The sequence below is a fragment of the Danio rerio genome, chromosome 10 (genome assembly GCF_052040795.2).
Source record: "Danio rerio strain M-AB ecotype USA chromosome 10, GRCz13ab, whole genome shotgun sequence".
In the NCBI taxonomy this organism is placed as follows: domain Eukaryota; kingdom Metazoa; phylum Chordata; class Actinopteri; order Cypriniformes; family Danionidae; genus Danio; species Danio rerio.
This window is the reverse complement of record NC_141030.1, coordinates 25,168,327-25,186,606: the sequence shown is the minus strand read 5'-3', so window position 1 is coordinate 25,186,606 and position 18,280 is coordinate 25,168,327. Positions and strand designations below refer to the sequence as shown.

Genomic DNA, 18,280 nt, shown 5'->3' with positions numbered 1-18,280 from the left:
CTTTTCTTCTGGAGAAAGTCTTATTTGTTTTATTTTAGCTAGAGTAAAAGCAGTTTTAAATAAAAAAAAAAAAAAACATTTTAATGTCAAAATTATTAGCTCCTTTAAGCTAACTTTTTTCTTGATAGTCTACAAAACAAACCATCATTATACAATAACTTGCCTAATTACCCTAACCTGCCTAATCAACCTATTTAACCTAGTTAAGCCTTTTAATGTCACTTTAAGCTGTATAGAAGTGACTTGAAAAATATCTAGTAAACTATTATTTATTCTCATTATGGCAAAGATAAAATAAATCAGTTTTTAGAAATGAGTTATTAAAACTATTATGCTTAGACATGTTTTGAAAAAAAAAAAACTTCCCTATCCGTTAAACATTATTATTAAACCTCCCTGTGTATTTTTTTTTTACCCATTTCCTGTTTAACAAAGAAAAGATTTTTTTCAGCACATTTTTAACATAATAGTTTTACTAACTCATTTCTAATGATATATTTTATATTAGCCATGACTTGCCATAAATAATATTTGACTGGATATTTTTAAAGACACTTCTCTACAGCTTAAAGTTACATTTAAAGGATTAACTACAGTAGGTTGATTAGTTTAACTAGGCAGGTTAGGGTAATTAGGCAAGTTATTGTATAACGATTGTTTGTTCTGTAGACTATCGAAAATTATATAGCCTGAAGGGGCTAATAATTTTGACATTAAAATGGTTTTAAAAAATTTAAAACATCTTTTATTCTAGCCAAAACAAAACAAATAAGACTTTCTCCAGAATGAAAAAAATATTATCAGACATACTGTAAAAATGGGGGGGGGCTAATTATTCTAACTTCAATTGTATATATATGGACAGCTGAATTATTAGCCCTCCTGAATTATTATCCCCCCTGTATTTTTCCCCTAGTTTCTGTTTAACAGAGAGAAGACTTTTTTTCAACACATGTCTAAACATATTAGTTTTAATAACTCATTTCTAATAACTGATTTATTTTATCTTTGCCATGATGACAGTACATAATACTTTACTCAATATTTTTTGAGATACTAGTATTCAGCTCAAAGTGCATTTCTGTAATTTGGTTAACTAGGCAAGTCATTGTATAACGATCAAAAAAACAATGCTTAAGGGGGCAAATAATATTGACCTTAACATGTTTTTTTTATTTATTTTTTTTATTCTAGACTTTTTACAGAAAAAAATGATTGGAAATACTGCGGAAAAACTCCTTGCTCTGTAAAACATAATTTGGGAAATATTGAAAAAGAAAAAAAAAATCACTGGAAAGCTATTTTTCTGAAGGTGTATGGCAAAACATATCAACATCAAAAGAATTTCCGAGAATAACAATTGCCTTTCCTTATTTAACATTGATCTAAACCCATAAGTAAGCCACACAAGCACAGCATTACTCTAGAGTGCTCTTTCATACAATGTTGATGTTTAAAAAGTGTACTACCCCAACAGGGACAGAGAGCTGAGTACAGACTGAGAGACTTATGTACTACTTTCCCTACAGAAGCAAGGCTCTTTGCCACACCAGTTACTCCATGACCTACTTTCATTCCTCTGTTTTATTTAGATCTCACCGTGGCCCTGAAATGCAATTCTGTTTGTTTTAGATCTGCATGCTTATTATGACAGCTTATTTTATTAAATGAAAAAAAAAAAAAACTACCAGGGATTATTTATTTTGATATTCTTACCTCGGCTTAAATCAATCTGGATTGTGTCTGTGTGTGCGTGCTACAACTAGACTAAATTAAGATCCTTCTAGCGCTCAGTTTCAGGCAAATGTCTAAATTTAGACACATCAAATCCTGCCATTAATATGCAAACTGCTCTTTTTTTGTCCCAGTGGCTACTGATGCATTGTGTATAACTGTTGAAAGTCTTGACCGTATACCAGCAGCATCATCATTATTAATCGTCTTAATTTTTAAGTATTTTTTACTAATAAATAACAATAAATTATTATGATTATTAATGATTAAAAGTTAAAGTTAATAAAGTTCATAACTGCTATTGTTATTAAGGCTTATTAGAAAATAAATGTAATGATACAAATATTTCTGCTTCTGGTTGTACCACAACTTTTGATCAAAACGTTTTAAAGTTTTAGTCGGCATTTTTCCCCAGAAGAAATGATGAAATAGTATTAATAACTACAAAAGTTAAGTTTTTAGACAAAATGTTATGGTGGCTTGAGAAAGCCTCGTCTGAAAGTTTGAAGTAGTTTAATAATTTAAATAATTGAAATAGTTTAAGATGTTTGAAACAGTCGACATAGACTGATACCTACATATAGACTATTTTAAGGGATGTAAACAAAAACAATGGTCCCAGCAAAGTTCCTGTTTTACATTTTTAATCTCTATACCTTCCGAGAATCCAAAAAGAGACACATTTTGATAAATAATGTTTAGATAGCGGTTTTAACAGTAAGATATGATTGAATTGTCTCCTGTTACGATTATAAAATAGTTTGACAACAAGAAATGTTCAGGGGCAATGACATCACCACATTGAAATGGTCTATATGTTAGATCAGTGTTAGAAATATGTTTCTAGTGTGGATTGGCATGTTTCTTGCTAAGGCATTGCTAGGGTGTTCTGAGTGGTTACTAAGGCGCTGCTAGGCAGTTGCTAGGGTGTTCTAGATGGTTACTAAGGTGTTGCGAGGTTGTTGCTAAGGTGTTCTGAATGGTTGCTAAGGTGCTGCTAGGTGGTTGCCTAGGTGTTCTAGGTGGTTGCTAAGGTGATGCTAGGCAGTTGCTAGGGAGTTCTGAGTGGTTGCTAAGGTGTTTGCTAAGGTGTTGCTAGGTGGTTGTTAAGGCGTTGCTAGGATGTTCTGAGTGGTTGCTAAGGCATTGCTAGATGGTTGGTAAGCTGTTGTTAGGGTGTTCTGAGTGGTTGCTAAGGTGTTGCTAGACAGTTGCTAAGATGTTGTTAAGTAATTGCTAAAGCGTTGCTAGGTTTTGATTAGGTGTTGCTAGGTGGTTGCAAGGGTGTTCTGAGTGATTTCTAGGCACTTGCTAAGGCATTGCTATGTGGTTGCTAAGGTGTTGCTAGGTGGTTGCTAACATAAATTAGCATATTTCAAGTATAAATTAGCATTATTTTAGCATGTTATTAGCATAAATTAGCATGTTGCTAGCATGTTTCTAGTCTAAACTGTCATGTTGTTAGCATGAATTTATTATGAATTAGCATGTTGCTAGTATCATGAGTATGTTATTATAATTTTATTATTCTTATTATTGTTGAGGTTAATGTTAGTCATTATTCAAAATCCAAGAAAAAATTATATGATTAATAACAAGTGACAGTGATAATACAAAGTGTTGCTGAATTATAATTAGTCATAAAAAGGTTAACAATGGTTACACTTTCAATAATCTACTTATTTCTGAACATTTCTGCCATGACTTTGCAATAATTACATCAACAACAATACGGTATTTTCTTTATAAGAAATAGTAAGAAATTATCATATAGAATTAGTTCTTTATTTCTCCCCAAAAAGTGTTGTGATTGTCAGACATGCATCTAAATTTACACACATTAAACCCTGCCATTAATATGCAGACTGCTTCTTTTTTCCCTCTGGCAATTTCTGCATTATGTATAACTGTTGAAAATCTTGACTGTCTTGAAAATACACCGTCTTTGCATCCATTCAAAAGACTCTTGGTGTGCAGATGGTAGAGTAAAGAGTCAATGAGAGAGTGCTGTGCGTCGCCTCCTGGGCTTGACAGATCACATTTGGCTGAGAAGGTCAGAAATTGTGGTTTATAGTGGTAGCGTTTACTCGCTGAGTGGTCAGATCTCTAGTGAGAGAGTAACTCATGTGTTCATGTGTTAGTCACACCTCACTCCATCTCCCTGTGGCTTTCATTATGGCAGCAATATCTATGTGTGCGTGTGTATGTGTGTCAACTTTCATGTCAGAGCGGGTCAACTGAGCAGACTAGTTCTCAACCTCATGAGACTAAAGAGAGAGGAAGATCAGCACAGTGAGGCTGGAAGCAAAAGAATATTTTACTGCATTTTTGTCTTTGTTGCATAGGTCAATAGGTGTCCGCAATATACAAACAAACAAATTAATAAATCATGTGCCAATTTTTCTAAAACATTTTTTATAATACTTTGCCAAAAAAAGAAAAAAAAAAATCCAGAATTTCCAATTTGATGACCAACCAGCATGTCTCTGATTGTTGTATTAGGATGTATTATTAATAATTCAAAGGAACGGATTTCTGCCTGTTGGTTCCATCACATTTCTTCATTCCACAAATAATTTAATAAGCAGTGAAGCATTATTATTATTATTATTATTATTATTATTATTATTATTATTATTATTATTCATTTATGCATTTTCGGCTTAGTCCCTTTATTAATCTGGGGTAAACTACCAACTTATCCAGCATGTTTTACGCAGCGGATGCCCTTCCAGCTGCAACCCATCACTAGGAAACACAGAGACACTCTCATTCACAGACATACACTACGGAAAATTTAGCTTTCCCAATTCACCTGTACTGCATATCTTTGGACTGTGGGGGAAACTGGAGCACCCAGAGGAAAACCACGCCAACATGGGGAGAACATGCATACTTCACAGAGAAACGCCATTTGACCCAGCCGAGGCTCGAACCAGCAACCTTCTTGCTTTGAGGCGACCCATTGCACCACCATGCAGCCCCTATTATCATCATTATTATTATTATTATTAATATTTATTTTATTTTCAGCTTAGTCTCTTTCTTAATCTGGAGTCACCACAGTGGAATGAACTACCAACTTATCCAGCATATGTTTTACACAGCGTATGCCTTTCCATCTGCAACCCATCACTGGGAATTATTATTATTATTAATAATAATATTATTATTTATGAAAAAGTTCATAATAAATTATTATGTATAAATAATATGTATTTATATTATTATATTCATTCATTCATTCATTTTCTTTTCGGCTTAGTCCCTTTACTAATCTGGGGTCGCCACAGCGGAATGAACGGCCAACTTATCCACCATATGTTTTACGCAGCGGATGCCCTTCAAGCTGCAACCCATCTCTGGAAAACATCCATGCACACTCATTCACACTCATACACTACAGACAATTTAACCAACCCAATTCACATGTACCGCGTGTCTTTGGACTGTGAGGGAACCCGAGTACCTAGATGAAGCCCATGCGAAAAGTGCTTTCAAGTCATATCTGTGAAATGCATATTTAATGCAAATTCTCAATAAATTGACAGAAAAAAAGAGTTTAACATGTATGCTGTGGTTTAATATTTGTGTATTTAGTGCTTCAGAACCCGACAGACTTGAAAATTATCTGCTTTAATGGTGTCCACTTGAGTTTGATTTTGATAAAATGGTAATAAAATGGGTGACCATGAAGCCACAATACAGTTTTTAATCATTTGAAATGTCTACAGCCATTGGTCTACAGCTAAGGAAAACTGTAAGAAATCACAAATTCTCAGATTTGTTGGATGTACTGGGTTTTCTTTGTATGGGTCTGTGTAAAATGTTAATGTTGTTTTATTCCATGAAGGTGTGAGAATATTTCTTCCAAATTTAAAATGAAAATGTTGTTACCTAGATTTTGAAAATGATAGCTGATAAGAAAATCAAATGTTTTCATTTGTTGTGGTTTGAAGGTTTATTCTAGCAAAACTCCTAAGCAGATAAAAACTGGTATTAAAGTCAAGTGTGCATGAAAACAAAGCACTTTTTTTTTCTTTTTTCAATTATTATGTTATGTGAAATTGACTTTTTAAAAAAAAAAAAGTAGTAGTAGTTTGCCAAACAAAACAAAAAATTGTTGTCTTCAAAAAGGTCATGAATCATTAATCGAGAGATATCCTGAGCTTTTTAAAGTGATTTGTTATCTTTTCCCACAGCTGCTGATTTCTTTTTTAATAGGTAGTGGTTTTTGAGAATTAATGTATGCAAACTCCAACCAAACAGAGCAGCATTATTTACTGTAAGGCATTCCAGCGCAGCCACATCAATGCAGGCATTTAAAATAAACCTGATCTCATATGCATTCATTAGATCATATGTGCTACTTTGTGTTCTATTTTGGTCCTTTCAGGTCTTTAGCCTCAAGCCTTTGTTTTTTTCCTATGGTGATTGTTCCTCTCTTTTCCTCTCCTCTTCCACACCTTGTTCGTCCTTCCATTTTGAGTACGGCTGGTTGCCATGGAAACTCTTCCCCCACCCCCGCTCGCCCACTCCCAGCTGCTCCTGCTGCAGTATCTAAGATTCAATGCTGTTGCCTAGCAACAAGTCACACAGTGTTTCCTAGCAACAGGACCACCGGAGGGGTCTGCCAATCCTAAACCTCTGTGCTTCTCCAACCCCCGCATCCCCTCTTCTCTTTCAGCATCACTTTCATTCTATCATCCCTTTCCTCCTCTATTACTCTGCATCCCACATGCTTTATCTTTTAAATGACTCCTAGTATAGCATCCTCATATATCTTTTGCTTTCTACGTCACATTCATCTGTGTCTCATTTCTAGCTTGGCCTCTTTTCTGTTCCTCCTGTTCCAATGACCTCGACTGTGTGTTAGATTTTTAGAAACACCAAAGCAGCGCTTACACAACACACCTGCACTGGCTCAATAAAACACAATGCTATTTTAAGCAGACAACTACTCTCTAAGGAAAAGCATTTTGGAAACTTTTTTTTCTTTATAAATAAACTTGGGCTTCAAATTGGCGCAGTGGGTAACACGATCACCTCAAAGCAAGAAGGTTGCTGGTTTAAGCCCTGTGCAGTTTGCATGTTTTCCCCCTCGTTCTATCTCTTTGCGGTTTCCCCTACAAGTCCAAAGACATGCAGTACAGGTGAATTGAATAAGCTGAATTATCCGTAGTGTATGTGTGTGAATGAGAGTGTATGGGTGTTTCCCAGTGATGGGTTGCAGCTAGATGGGCATCCGCTGCGTAAAACATATGCTGGATAAGTTAGATTCAAACTTAGATTCATACCAAAACAATTAGTCCAAGATCTCTCTAATGAGAAAGCAGTCTGACCTAATGAACCAACCAATACTTTTTCACATTGCGATTGTTGCTTTCCAAATATGCTATAGCTTTAATAGGCACTGTGTGGAAGATTGCAGTGTTTGCTTTTCTAATGCCTCTTCGAACAGGGTTTCCGCGGGGTCTTAAAAAGTCTTTACTTTTTTTTTTAAATTTTAGGCCTTAAAAAGTCTTAAATTTATATTTATATTAATATTTTGTTCTAGGTCATAAATATTTTTTATACAAGTCTTAATTTTCCTTTGTTTGTGTATTGCTACACTGTAAAACCAAACAGTCAACTTCATCAAATGAAAGGAGAGTAGTTAATTCAAAATTGACTGAAAGTTAATTCTACATTTGAAAAGAGCTTTGAACTCAGTGATGAAGGTAATGAGTTGATTAAATACCTCATTACTTCAACTTAAATGGAGTAAGTTCACAGTGCTCATATAGATTCGTTTTTTAACTTTTAAAAATGGTTTGTAGCAATTGTTTTCCTCAAATGGTTTGAGTTGCCTTAACTTTTTGGGTTTTACAGTACTCAGTTGGTTTGAGCTCTTCATTTATCAAGTTTAACTGTGCTCAAATTGCTTCTTTTACTCAAATAGAGTAAGTTCACAGTACTCATTAGGATTAGTTTTTGAACTTAAATGATTTGCTGCAGGCGACGCAGTAGGTAGTTCTGTCGCCTCACAGCAAGGTCGCCGGTTCGAGCCTCGGCATGGATGTTTTCCAGAGATGGGTTGCAGGTGGAAGGGCATCTGCTGCGTAAAACATACACTAGATAAGTTGGCAGTTCATTCCGCTGTGGCGACCCCAGATTATTAAAGGGACTAAGCGGAAAAGAATGAATGAATGAATGATTTGTTGCAATCGGTTTCCTCAAATGGTTTGAGTTATCTTAACTTATTGGGTTTTACAGTGTGCCCAATCTGACCTGAACCCATACAATCACCAACAATCCATCTAAATAACACTTTAAACTTTTTACTTTAAAAGGTCATTTTTAACTATTTATCATAACAATTTAATTATTCTCCTTACAATACCATTTGTTTAAATGTGCTTTATGTATTTACTGCTGAGGACACCGACCTGTACAGGTTGTTGTACATAGTTTATTATAGTTTTTAAAACTATTATTTTGTAAAAATTATTATTATTTTTTTTTTTAAGAAAGTTTGCGTTGAAAAAAAGTGTATAAACACAAGTAGAGCTTGCCTGTTTTTACACAATATTAAAAATATATAGCTAAGAAATATTTGAAATGTTTTATTGTTGGGGCACCACAACAACAACAAAAACTACAGGTGTGCAAAAGCCCTAAGATTTGGATTTGGGCAGATTTAGAGTGTGAGTTTGTCCTTCTGCATCAAACCTCAATGCTAATACAGAATCAATGAATTCCTCTTTCTCTTCTCTCGAATTGAGTGTGCCTCTCTTGATCTGTCCCACTTACTCTATCTGTTTCTTCCCACTGTTTGCAGTCATTTCAGTCCAGCTCTGCTCTATCTGCCTGTCAATATCTTCAGCATCCACCACCCAGGAGACCTGCCACTCTTCCCTCATTCCTCTAATGGCACATTAGATTGATCGTCCTCTGTCTAACTGGCTGATCTTTGAAGAGAAGCATATCTCAGTAATGCCAATTCAATAACAGAGCCCATGCATCACAATATTTAGATACTCCCGTACTAATGCTTCAGTAGATAAAAGACGACATTTGGAGGACATTGTGCTCTTAATCCAAATAAACACATTGGTTCATTGGGTCAACTAATGATTATGTTGACTAATTATGAGTTTGAACAGGATGTTCAAGCAACAAAGACTCATGGCAAATACAGCTCTGGAATAAAAGACACAAATTTTTTGTTGTTGGTTCCCTGATTTATCAATTAATAGGTATAGGTTTAAAGTAAAATGTTGTTTTATTTTATTTTATGTTATATTGATAGCATCTAAACTGTAAATACGAATGTTGACATTAGCTATGTTTCCATCCACCTATTTTATGCACATTTTGGATATGCGCATAAAAAAATGCTTGATAGAAATGCCAAGATACGCATTAAATTATGAAAATGCACATAAAAAATGGATGCATATAACTGAGTAGGATAAACTTTTTACTCGATAAGAAAAGATGCGCATAAACTATGATGGAAACACTTTTACCAAACTAATTACAGTATTCGCATTAAAAAGGTCATGTGATTTTATTATAAGATATCATGTGTTGATAAAAATGTGTGTGAATGGACATATCAGCAGGCTGAGCACATTGCAAAAACATCATTCTAAAACACCTTAACCGTTTCAGTATTAGTGCTTTATTTGTTTTATTATTGATGACTGTCAAGAGCGTCTGCGCTCTGTCTGCATCTCGTAGCTTCAAACGCCACTAGGGGTTCATTGCGCGTCGGTATTGTCTTCTGAGGTGAAAGTTGTTTATAAAATAAAGAAAAGATTCATGCAACTGTTTTTTCTTTTGATATTTGGCACCAGTAAATCAGGAAGTGACTATTTTATTCATTTTGACTGATTAAATAGAAACGCTGCTTTATTTGCATGTCTTTTATGCAATATTCCAGTTTTGCGCATAAATTTATTCACATTTTTGGATGGAAACAGCTTTTTAGAAGATTAATTTGTAGGAAATGACAAAAGGTCAGCATAAATTATTTAATGCTTTACCACCTTAAATATTGGGAAATAGTTGATTCCTATTTCACATTTATATGCAGGATTATTAAAAAATAATATCACAACTTTAAAAATCTGCATTTAATCATAGAGACATGATGGACCCTTGGATAATTAATCAATGTGAAGAGTGCTTAACAAAGTTTTTCAAAACTTTAGAGCTTCCTTAAATCGATGACAGAAAGATCTTAGCTCTCCTTTTCTTTTTTGCAGAGTTCTCTATTTTTAAAGTTGTTGTTTTCTTTTTAAATCCACCTGTATTTCTCCACATATTTTGTCTTATATATTTAAGATCTGAGGACACAGAATAAAACAAAAATATTGACCTAATATGATTTTATGCAAATAATTTATTACTGTTATCATATACTTATTTCAAATGTTCAAATGATATATTTTCAGAACTTTGAAGTGATTATTTTTTCACAGCTAAACATGTCCTTGGCCAAATTTAGCAAAATAATGCATATTGCTACACATTACAAAATAACATTTAAACATTATAGCATTGAGCATGTTCATTTCCCCCCTGAATCAGATAAGTGTGACTCTGCAAGTGCTTTTTTACGGTTCATTCTGAGAAAAAAAAATAAAAAATGACAGGGGCTAAAAAGTTAACTTTAAAGTTTAAATTAGGTTTGCACAATATATTGTTTCAGCATCGATACTGCAATGTGATCATTGCCAATAGTTATATCACAGAATATTTTGAGTTTGTATTATAATATATCATTTACATGTGTTTTTGAGGCCTGTGTCTGTATGATGATTTTAAAAGCATTCAAAAATTGCACTGTTTTTAACTTTAAAAACAAATAATTATACTGAATTCTTTTTATTATTCAATTACTGTACATGAATACAGTTAGACTGGAAAAACAAAAAAAGATTGTTCATTTCTAATTTATTTTTTATTTTATTCAACAACGCCCCCCCCCCCCCCTTCCCTTTTTGGAATTTTTTTTTTCTTTTTTAAATATTTCCCAAATTATGTTTAATAGAGCAAAGAAATTTCACACTATGTCTGATAATATTTACTCCTGTCTTATTTGTTTTATTTTAGCTAGTAAAAAAATAAAAGTTTTTAATTTTTAAAAAAGATTTTAAGGTCAAAATTATTAGACCCTTTAAGCTATATTTTTTTTTTCATCAATAGTCGACAGAACAAACCATCTTTATACTATAACTTGCCTAATTACCCTAACCTGCCTAGTTCACTTAATCAACCTAGTTATGCATTTAAATGTCAGATTAAGCTGTATAGAAGTGTCTTGAAAAATATCTAGTCAAATATTATTTACTGTTATGATGGCAAAGATAAAATAAGTCAGTTAATAGAAATGAGTTATTTAAACTATTATGTTTAGAAATGTGTTGTAAAAATCTTTTCTCCGTTAAGTTAAAATTGGGGAATAAATAAACAAGGCTAATAATTCAGGAGGGCTAATAATATTTAATAAGATTTTAACTGTATATTGCAGAATAACAAAACATCGCAACATTAGTTTTTTTTTTTTTTAATATCATACAGCACTTGTTTAAGTCTTGTACTCTAAACCTAACTCTAAATCTGATTTTTACACTCTTGTTGAACCATATTTCACAAAATTCACATAACACAACTTCAACACTGTATCAGGTGTGCTAAAGAGCAAGTTTACTATCTTAGAAATGGATACAGAAATGTAATGTAAAAAAAAAAAATTACTCCTTCACAAATGTGCTACGAAAAAATTATTTTATATAATAATTTAAGATAATCTGCTCCAGCAATAATCAGTGTTTTCCCCTTTAGTTTTCATTTTATCTAAAAAAATGAAGAGTTTCATATAGGCATGTTTTCCAATGACACTGGGTTGAATTTGAGGGACTCAAAACTAAACTAAAAATCCTGTCACAGGAGGACTGGCCTTATTATATCTGTGCTTATTAATAATAAATTATGTACTATGTAAGAATATGATAGTAGGTCTGTAGATGTGCCACCACACAACAGCAAGCTATTGTCACAAAAAATAATGGTAAATCTTAAGCAAGACTTTCAGACTTGCTCCTTGTCGTTTTATATCAAGCAGCTGTATTGCAATGGAAAGAACACCCTGTACTTATATCGGAGATCTTTCAGGGAATACAATGCCATAAAAGAGCAAAAAGAAGACAGAGAAGAGAGAAAGAACTGACATTTCTGCATGGATAAACACAACCTGCTTTAAACAGTTGTTTTAAACATGCATGAATTCATGTCAGTTTGAATTAGCTTCAGTTTGGGTCAAAACTTTAATTCAGTCTGGATTCATACCTGAGATTGGTTACGGGAATTTCAGATTCACCCTATGCATATGCATATTAATTAGAACAGATGTAATAGGTTGATGAACATGATAATTTTGCTAGAGAGAAAATTATCAGATTAGCCAGAGCATGAAGTATTGCAGGAAGATGATTGAGATGTTGGTTTCGGATGATTAAGATTTAATTACACTCGGTTAGCGAAGCGGATGTCTTTTAAGATGTGACCTTACCTGCTGCGCTGGAAACCGTGGGCCAATTCTGGACCAGCATGCCTTGCGCTCCTTGCATCACAGCTGATGCCTCCTCCATATGCACAGAACTACAAACAAAACAAGTTAGCATGTCATTAGTCATGAAATGTCAACCATACAGCAGAAATATGTAGGGAGAAAATGCTGAGTAAATCATAGCAGTGGACGGTAATATTTTGTTCCATACTGTACTTACATGAAAGTACATTTTTCAATTAGGCTTAACTAGGTTAATTAGGTTAACTAGGCAGGTTAGGGTAATTAGGCAAATTATTATAAAACGATGATTTGTTCTGTAGACCATTAAAAAAATAGCTTAAAGGGGCTAATCATTTTGACCTAAAATAGTAAAAATAAATAAATAAATAAATAAATAAAAAACTGATTTTATTCTAGCTGAAATAAAACAAATACGACTTTCTCCAGAGGAAAAAATATTACCAGACATACTGTGAAAATGTCTTTGCTCTGTTAAACATTATTTGGGAAATATAAAAAAAAGGAAAAAAATTCAAAGAGGGGCTAATAATTACAGTCCTGAGCATAATTGACTACACCCCATTTTGAAAATGAATATTTGTATCCATTTCTCAGTGAATATAGGCAATGTATTTTGGTGCATTTAAACAAAACATATTTATTAAACAGAAATGTTTATTAAAATAACATTTTAGTCACCAAACATATTTAGAAATGGAAAGATAATACAATTAAATTCAAGCTAAACATTGCAAAGATACATTTTTCCATTTTTTTTTTTTCTTGATTTTTCCTCTTTTTTTATTTGTATTTTTTATTTTTCTATAACATATACAATTGGCTGTACTAGTTTTTGGACTGTTATTGTAAGTTATTTTGTTAGATAAGCTCTAGATTAGGCTTCAGTACTGACTAATGTAATATATAGACACAAATAGAATATTGTATAGCTTCCTGTTAAATTATGAATTTAAAATATACATTTTGTGAGGGGTGTACTTATTTATGCTGAGCACTGTAAATAGTCAAAGGGTGTCTTAACTTTAATTTAAGAATTTGGTATGTGTCCTTCCACCAACAAATAGTTGACATTAAAATGAGGCTTGACTTATGCTCTGTGAAATAAATAATATATGCGAGTGGGGCAGCTCTGCTGTGTGTCAAGTGCTGCTGTGTATTACTGTGTATTTCCCTGAGCTTTGGTCTGAAGGTGCTTGTGTTGGTAAAAGCACATGTGACAGGATGTGCGAGACTATTTGTGATCTAATGTGTCTGTGCTGGAGGTGGTGTGTGTGTGATGGGCGAGTTGTCATGATGGTGTCATGATGCTTTAGCTCCTTCAGACATGACGACTGGAAAGCATATTGACATTAAGTGCCAAATATATATATATATATATATATATATATATATATATATATATATATATATATATATATATTACATGCCTATACATAGGAAGAGCTGCTGTGCTGGCATGTTTTTCTCTCTGCTTTGTTGCTCTGAAGTTGTAGCACATGTGACAAGATGTCTATCTGTGATCTATCAGGATGTCTATATATGATCTAATTTGTCGGTGCTGGAGGTGGTGTGTCTCTGTGTGTGTGCATGAGATGTGCAAGTTGTCATGATGGTTTAGCTCCTTCAGACATGCTCACTGGAAAGCACATTGACATTGAGTACCTAAATATATACATGACAGGAGACAGAAAGATACACAATATGACACGTTGACACTTTAGTTTACTTTAGTGTATCAACATTCATAACAAATCATTTCAAAAATAAAAAACAATTTTTTTTTTTTTGACCATTGGTCAGAATTCTAAATGTTTTCATTCGTTGTGACTAAAACACAGAAAATATTGATATTTAACTTTTCTGAAGTCAAAAATTAGCCTTGTGTGGTCTAAAAGGAATATAAACATGGCACCTTTTTGTTAATTTATGCAAAACCAAAATGTTTAGGGACAATGCTTTATTTTAAATTTTGGTAAAAAAACAAAAGCCACAACAAAACTGGCAATGGCTACAAAAAAGTGACAGAAAAACAAAGATTTTGCATCCTAAAATTGTAGCTGAAATGCACGGGTGACTGTGCTTTTGCAGTAGCAGGTCCCAGATTGTGGAATGCTCTATTACCTCTGTTTGTCCCTCTTGATTTGGTGTTTTATGATTGGAATTGTTTTGTTTTAGTAAAGATTTTTTTACTGGGATTTGTATGTGCTGCAAATTGGTCGATTATTGGTTGTGTTTAATAGTGCTGAGAATTAGAGCATCATGATATAGGAAAAAATCTGACATAACTATTTTTAGCTTTTCTGCAATATAATATATTGTGATATGAATACAATTTCACTAGATGGCTTGAATAGCTCTATTTGGAAAGAAATCAGTCATTTAAATTGATTGTGGTGATTGAGTAGGGGAGTGAATCATGCATAAAAAAATTGTAAACAAATTGCAATGTAAATTTAAATACAATAGAGTCAAGATAAAAGTGGGGAAAAAAGTCTTTGGGCTATATATTTAACAATCTAGGCGCAAAGTCTAAAGCACATGGTGCAAAAGCAGTAAAGGCCTGTCCGAATCCACTTTTGCTATTTTAATGATGAAAAAATATGCTCTGCGCCATGTCGCATGGTCTAACAGGATTGTGCTTATTTTCTTAATGAGTTTTGGGTGTGCTTTGAGCATAATCAATCAGAGTCTCATCTCCCATTCCCTTTAAGAGTCAGTTGCATCACGCCATGGTGTATTTGCTACTTACATACTTTGTAAGTGGACAAACTGAACGCTTTATTAGCGAGAAAACAGTTAAACAGACTATCTGCAGCATGAGGATAAAAAAATGCCATTTGGCCTCTTTCCTCTCTTACTTTATTTTTACTAAAGAAATAATAAAAAAAAACAGTCCCATATGGTGATGCATATGTCTCCAAAACCTGACAGGTGGACAAATCTAAACTTTATTTTTATTAAAACAAATATAAATATGCATATAATAAATAATACTGATAACAATATTAAAATGCAAATTGTAATGAATAAACTGAAAAAAAGCCCCCCGACATGAAGAAGGCATGGAGGTAGTGTTTTTCTATATTTATGTAAAAAATCGTAATTATTGTAACATTTTAATCCTTTAATTTTTTTCATAAGTAAAAATATTTGTATGTTGCTGTACATCCTGTGTGTATAAAGCAAAGTGTACACGTTTGGACCTAACTTACTCTGTATTTAGGTACAGAAATTGAATAATCAAATGTAATGTAAAAAAACTGCAAGTTTTCATTGTAGTAATAACTCTGTGAAATTATTCTTAGTTACAATTGTTGTAATTTATTTGTCCCTGAATGCTTTAAACTCTTGCTCTCTATATGCTGTCACCCTGTTATTGTTATATTTTGAGTGACTCCACAAATCTCATGCATTCTGAACTGTGGTGCTCATCAACTTTAAACCCAACTCAACATTGCAGATCCTGCAATGTGATTATTGCAGATGTGATATTGATGCTGAGATGATATAATGTACAGCCCCACTAAGAATACAGTGAGAATTTTCAAGTAGTATTAAAGTAGTACATTTTAAGTAGTACTGTATTTTTTGAGTATTTAGCGATGTGAGAATGATACAATAAAAATTTAAAGGTAATATAAAAAGAAAAGCATTTAAAAAGCAACATTTGTGGATTGTATAAAATGCCTCCCCCTTCTAACAAGGGCTCATTTCACAATCTGATTTCCACTAGTGCATTGTTCAATTTCTTTACCAACCTAATTCTTCTCTTTCTCAATCTGTCAGCAGGCCATGCATAACAGAAGTCTGGAAAACTTGCGGTCGACAGCTGAAGATAAACTATGTACTTAAAATTTCAACAAACATTGCTCTGCAGCCCAGAGCTGTGAGTATATAGTACAATGCATTACGTTAAAGGGAAATTTCATTTCCTATACACACACTTCCCAGTGATGGCCTTTGGCCTTCAGCACCGATCTGTGTGTTTATCACCATGCAGACCACAATTAGACCAAACATAAAGAACAGACCTGTGAATTGTGCCAAACACTCCTATAAATCCATTATGGATGTACAGACATGAGGAGCAGAAAGGAAGTGGGTATAGCAGGGCATCTGCAATGCAGCACAGGGTGTGACCAGCCGCTACTGCTGCCATAACTCTCATCCTGTATGTGTGTGTGTGTGTGTGTTTGCATGATGGATCTTTCTAATTCCCTTACAGCTGAAATGCAGCCTGTGCCTTGTGGCTGAGCAAATCAGTAACTTTCTAGCCTAAGGAGAGGGTTGGAGTTTGAGGAGTGTGAATGTAAAGACACTGATGATGAAGTTTGGATACTGGAGGTGTTTGGAATAAATTTAAATGAACTGTTCTTTAATCAAACGCTCATTTTACCATTTAAACATAGCACTCTAAGTGACTATTCTGAGTGAATGTCTATCTAATTTGTCCCTTGTCTCTAATGTCCCCTGAGTCCCTTTTTGCACCAGCCTTCTGTCACAGACACACACAGTAAACCATCCCCAGAGACAAGCCCACAGGGCAGCATAGCATTATCACATAAAACAGACACCCATGCACCCTTTGGCAACTGTATATGTGTGTGCGCTGGAAAAGATGCTGTTGTCTCCAGATGCAAGTTGTTTCCATACAAATATTTTACGTATATTTTAAATTATTGCATAATTAGTCAAAAGACCACATCAATTATAAAAATATGCATAATAAATATGCAGCCAATTGAGTAGGATATCATAATCTGATAAAAATTTGTATAAACTACAACAGAAACGCATTTACTGAATGAATTCCTTGATGCGCACAGTCATGTGATTTTGCCTCAACAGATAATGTGATTGGATTAGTAGACTAACCAGTCTCCTGCACTCATCTCACGCCCATCACAAAAGCTGATTTAATAATTCCGCAAACACCTGAGCAAGTTTATCATCAAAATATATTTTTAATAGTTTCATTTTAAGATTTAATTGCTTCATAAGATGTTTGATGTGTCTAATTTCTTAAAGGGATGGTTTAGGCAAAACAGAAAATTCTCTCATCATTTACTCACCCTTCACTTGTAACATACCTGTTTGATTTGCTTTTTTGTTATGAAATTTTTTTGTTTTTGTTTTCTTTTTTGACACAAAATAAGTTATTTTGAAAAATATTGTAACCATTAACTTGCATAGTACTTGTTTTTTCAACTATGTTTGTCAATAGTTACAGGTTTTCAAAATACCTTCTTTTGTATTGAACATGAAAAGTGAACTCAAAGTTTGGAACCACTTGAGGGTGAACAAATGCTCAGTAGATTTTTTTTGTTTGTTTGTTTTGGGTGAACTATCCCTTTAAGAAAGCAACTAATTGGAAAAAGAATGTTCTTGAAAATGAGAAAAGCTTAAAACAACTGCTGAATTCCAGAGAATAAAGAGTAAACATTACACTAAGAAATAATTAATTCTATTTTGCTGGACGGAAATTATTTACTGAAGTGTATTTAAGCTGTGTGTTTTCAATAAAGATTTAGACAATTGGTGAACTTCACTAAATGTGGGCTTCTCCTATTGTCTCCAAATCTATAAAGTTGATATAAAAGAATATTTTCAACAGCAGTAGTTATCTATAACTGTCTTAGTTGTTTCCACAAACATGAGTCTTTAAATGCTAAGATTTTTAAATAATTATTTTATGAGTCAACTAGACCTCTGAGGTACAACTATGGTGGAAAAAACTTATATTGAATATAGATCTCATATAGAAATCTGATGAAAAACATGCAAATTGCACAAATAGCATACAAGTTCATATTTGGATTTTGCCAATTATTAAATGTCATATATGCAACAAATTTTCCAAAATATTGCCAAAATGTCAATTTACATATATTTGTCACCTATTGGAATTACAAATATTTACATATACACTCACCAGCCACTTTATTAGATACACCTGTCCAATTA

General features: G+C 33.3%; 11 protein-coding genes and 1 non-coding gene across 16 annotated transcripts in view; 1 reads left to right on the top strand and 11 right to left on the bottom strand.

Moving 5' to 3' along the window:
• The window catches only part of fbxw11b (F-box and WD repeat domain containing 11b), a 649,789-nt gene that overhangs the window by 445,175 nt on the left and 186,334 nt on the right, over window positions 1–18,280 (bottom strand). The window lies entirely within an intron of this gene.
• pcdh1a1 (protocadherin 1 alpha 1) overlaps window positions 1–18,280 on the bottom strand; it is a 142,910-nt gene that overhangs the window by 3,871 nt on the left and 120,759 nt on the right. The window contains exon 3 of the mRNA NM_001024095.2: window positions 12,296–12,384. Within this exon, the coding sequence (NP_001019266.2) occupies window positions 12,296–12,384 (89 nt within the window). The remainder of the gene's footprint in view (window positions 1–12,295; window positions 12,385–18,280) is intronic.
• Window positions 1–18,280, bottom strand: part of pcdh1a2 (protocadherin 1 alpha 2) — a 126,635-nt gene that overhangs the window by 3,871 nt on the left and 104,484 nt on the right. Inside the window, exon 3 of the mRNA NM_001024096.2 lies at window positions 12,296–12,384. Coding sequence (NP_001019267.2) covers window positions 12,296–12,384 — 89 coding nt within the window. The remainder of the gene's footprint in view (window positions 1–12,295; window positions 12,385–18,280) is intronic.
• Window positions 1–18,280, top strand: part of LOC141376356 (uncharacterized) — a 273,156-nt gene that overhangs the window by 178,940 nt on the left and 75,936 nt on the right. The window contains exons 5-6 of one of the 5 annotated variants that reach the window (XR_015501058.1): window positions 16,103–16,202; window positions 16,542–16,689. The exons of the other annotated variants lie outside the window; for them this stretch is intronic. This is a non-coding gene — a transcript (uncharacterized LOC141376356). Of the gene's footprint in view, window positions 1–16,102; window positions 16,203–16,541; window positions 16,690–18,280 lie in introns of those variants that run through there. 5 annotated transcript variants of the gene reach the window in all.
• The window catches only part of pcdh1a3 (protocadherin 1 alpha 3), an 87,398-nt gene that overhangs the window by 3,871 nt on the left and 65,247 nt on the right, over window positions 1–18,280 (bottom strand). Inside the window, exon 3 of the mRNA NM_001024097.2 lies at window positions 12,296–12,384. Coding sequence (NP_001019268.2) covers window positions 12,296–12,384 — 89 coding nt within the window. The remainder of the gene's footprint in view (window positions 1–12,295; window positions 12,385–18,280) is intronic.
• pcdh1a4 (protocadherin 1 alpha 4) overlaps window positions 1–18,280 on the bottom strand; it is an 83,005-nt gene that overhangs the window by 3,871 nt on the left and 60,854 nt on the right. Inside the window, exon 3 of the mRNA NM_001024099.2 lies at window positions 12,296–12,384. Coding sequence (NP_001019270.2) covers window positions 12,296–12,384 — 89 coding nt within the window. The remainder of the gene's footprint in view (window positions 1–12,295; window positions 12,385–18,280) is intronic.
• pcdh1a5 (protocadherin 1 alpha 5) overlaps window positions 1–18,280 on the bottom strand; it is a 79,709-nt gene that overhangs the window by 3,871 nt on the left and 57,558 nt on the right. The window contains exon 3 of the mRNA NM_001024100.2: window positions 12,296–12,384. Coding sequence (NP_001019271.2) covers window positions 12,296–12,384 — 89 coding nt within the window. The remainder of the gene's footprint in view (window positions 1–12,295; window positions 12,385–18,280) is intronic.
• Window positions 1–18,280, bottom strand: part of pcdh1a6 (protocadherin 1 alpha 6) — a 75,036-nt gene that overhangs the window by 3,871 nt on the left and 52,885 nt on the right. The window contains exon 3 of the mRNA NM_001024101.4: window positions 12,296–12,384. Coding sequence (NP_001019272.3) covers window positions 12,296–12,384 — 89 coding nt within the window. The remainder of the gene's footprint in view (window positions 1–12,295; window positions 12,385–18,280) is intronic.
• Window positions 1–18,280, bottom strand: part of pcdh1a7 (protocadherin 1 alpha 7) — a 71,162-nt gene that overhangs the window by 3,871 nt on the left and 49,011 nt on the right. Inside the window, exon 3 of the mRNA NM_001024102.2 lies at window positions 12,296–12,384. Coding sequence (NP_001019273.2) covers window positions 12,296–12,384 — 89 coding nt within the window. The remainder of the gene's footprint in view (window positions 1–12,295; window positions 12,385–18,280) is intronic.
• pcdh1a8 (protocadherin 1 alpha 8) overlaps window positions 1–18,280 on the bottom strand; it is a 67,368-nt gene that overhangs the window by 3,871 nt on the left and 45,217 nt on the right. Inside the window, exon 3 of the mRNA NM_001024103.2 lies at window positions 12,296–12,384. Within this exon, the coding sequence (NP_001019274.2) occupies window positions 12,296–12,384 (89 nt within the window). The remainder of the gene's footprint in view (window positions 1–12,295; window positions 12,385–18,280) is intronic.
• Window positions 1–18,280, bottom strand: part of pcdh1a9 (protocadherin 1 alpha 9) — a 57,651-nt gene that overhangs the window by 3,871 nt on the left and 35,500 nt on the right. Inside the window, exon 3 of the mRNA NM_001024104.2 lies at window positions 12,296–12,384. Within this exon, the coding sequence (NP_001019275.2) occupies window positions 12,296–12,384 (89 nt within the window). The remainder of the gene's footprint in view (window positions 1–12,295; window positions 12,385–18,280) is intronic.
• The window catches only part of pcdh1a10 (protocadherin 1 alpha 10), a 34,395-nt gene that overhangs the window by 3,871 nt on the left and 12,244 nt on the right, over window positions 1–18,280 (bottom strand). Inside the window, exon 3 of the mRNA NM_001024105.2 lies at window positions 12,296–12,384. Coding sequence (NP_001019276.1) covers window positions 12,296–12,384 — 89 coding nt within the window. The remainder of the gene's footprint in view (window positions 1–12,295; window positions 12,385–18,280) is intronic.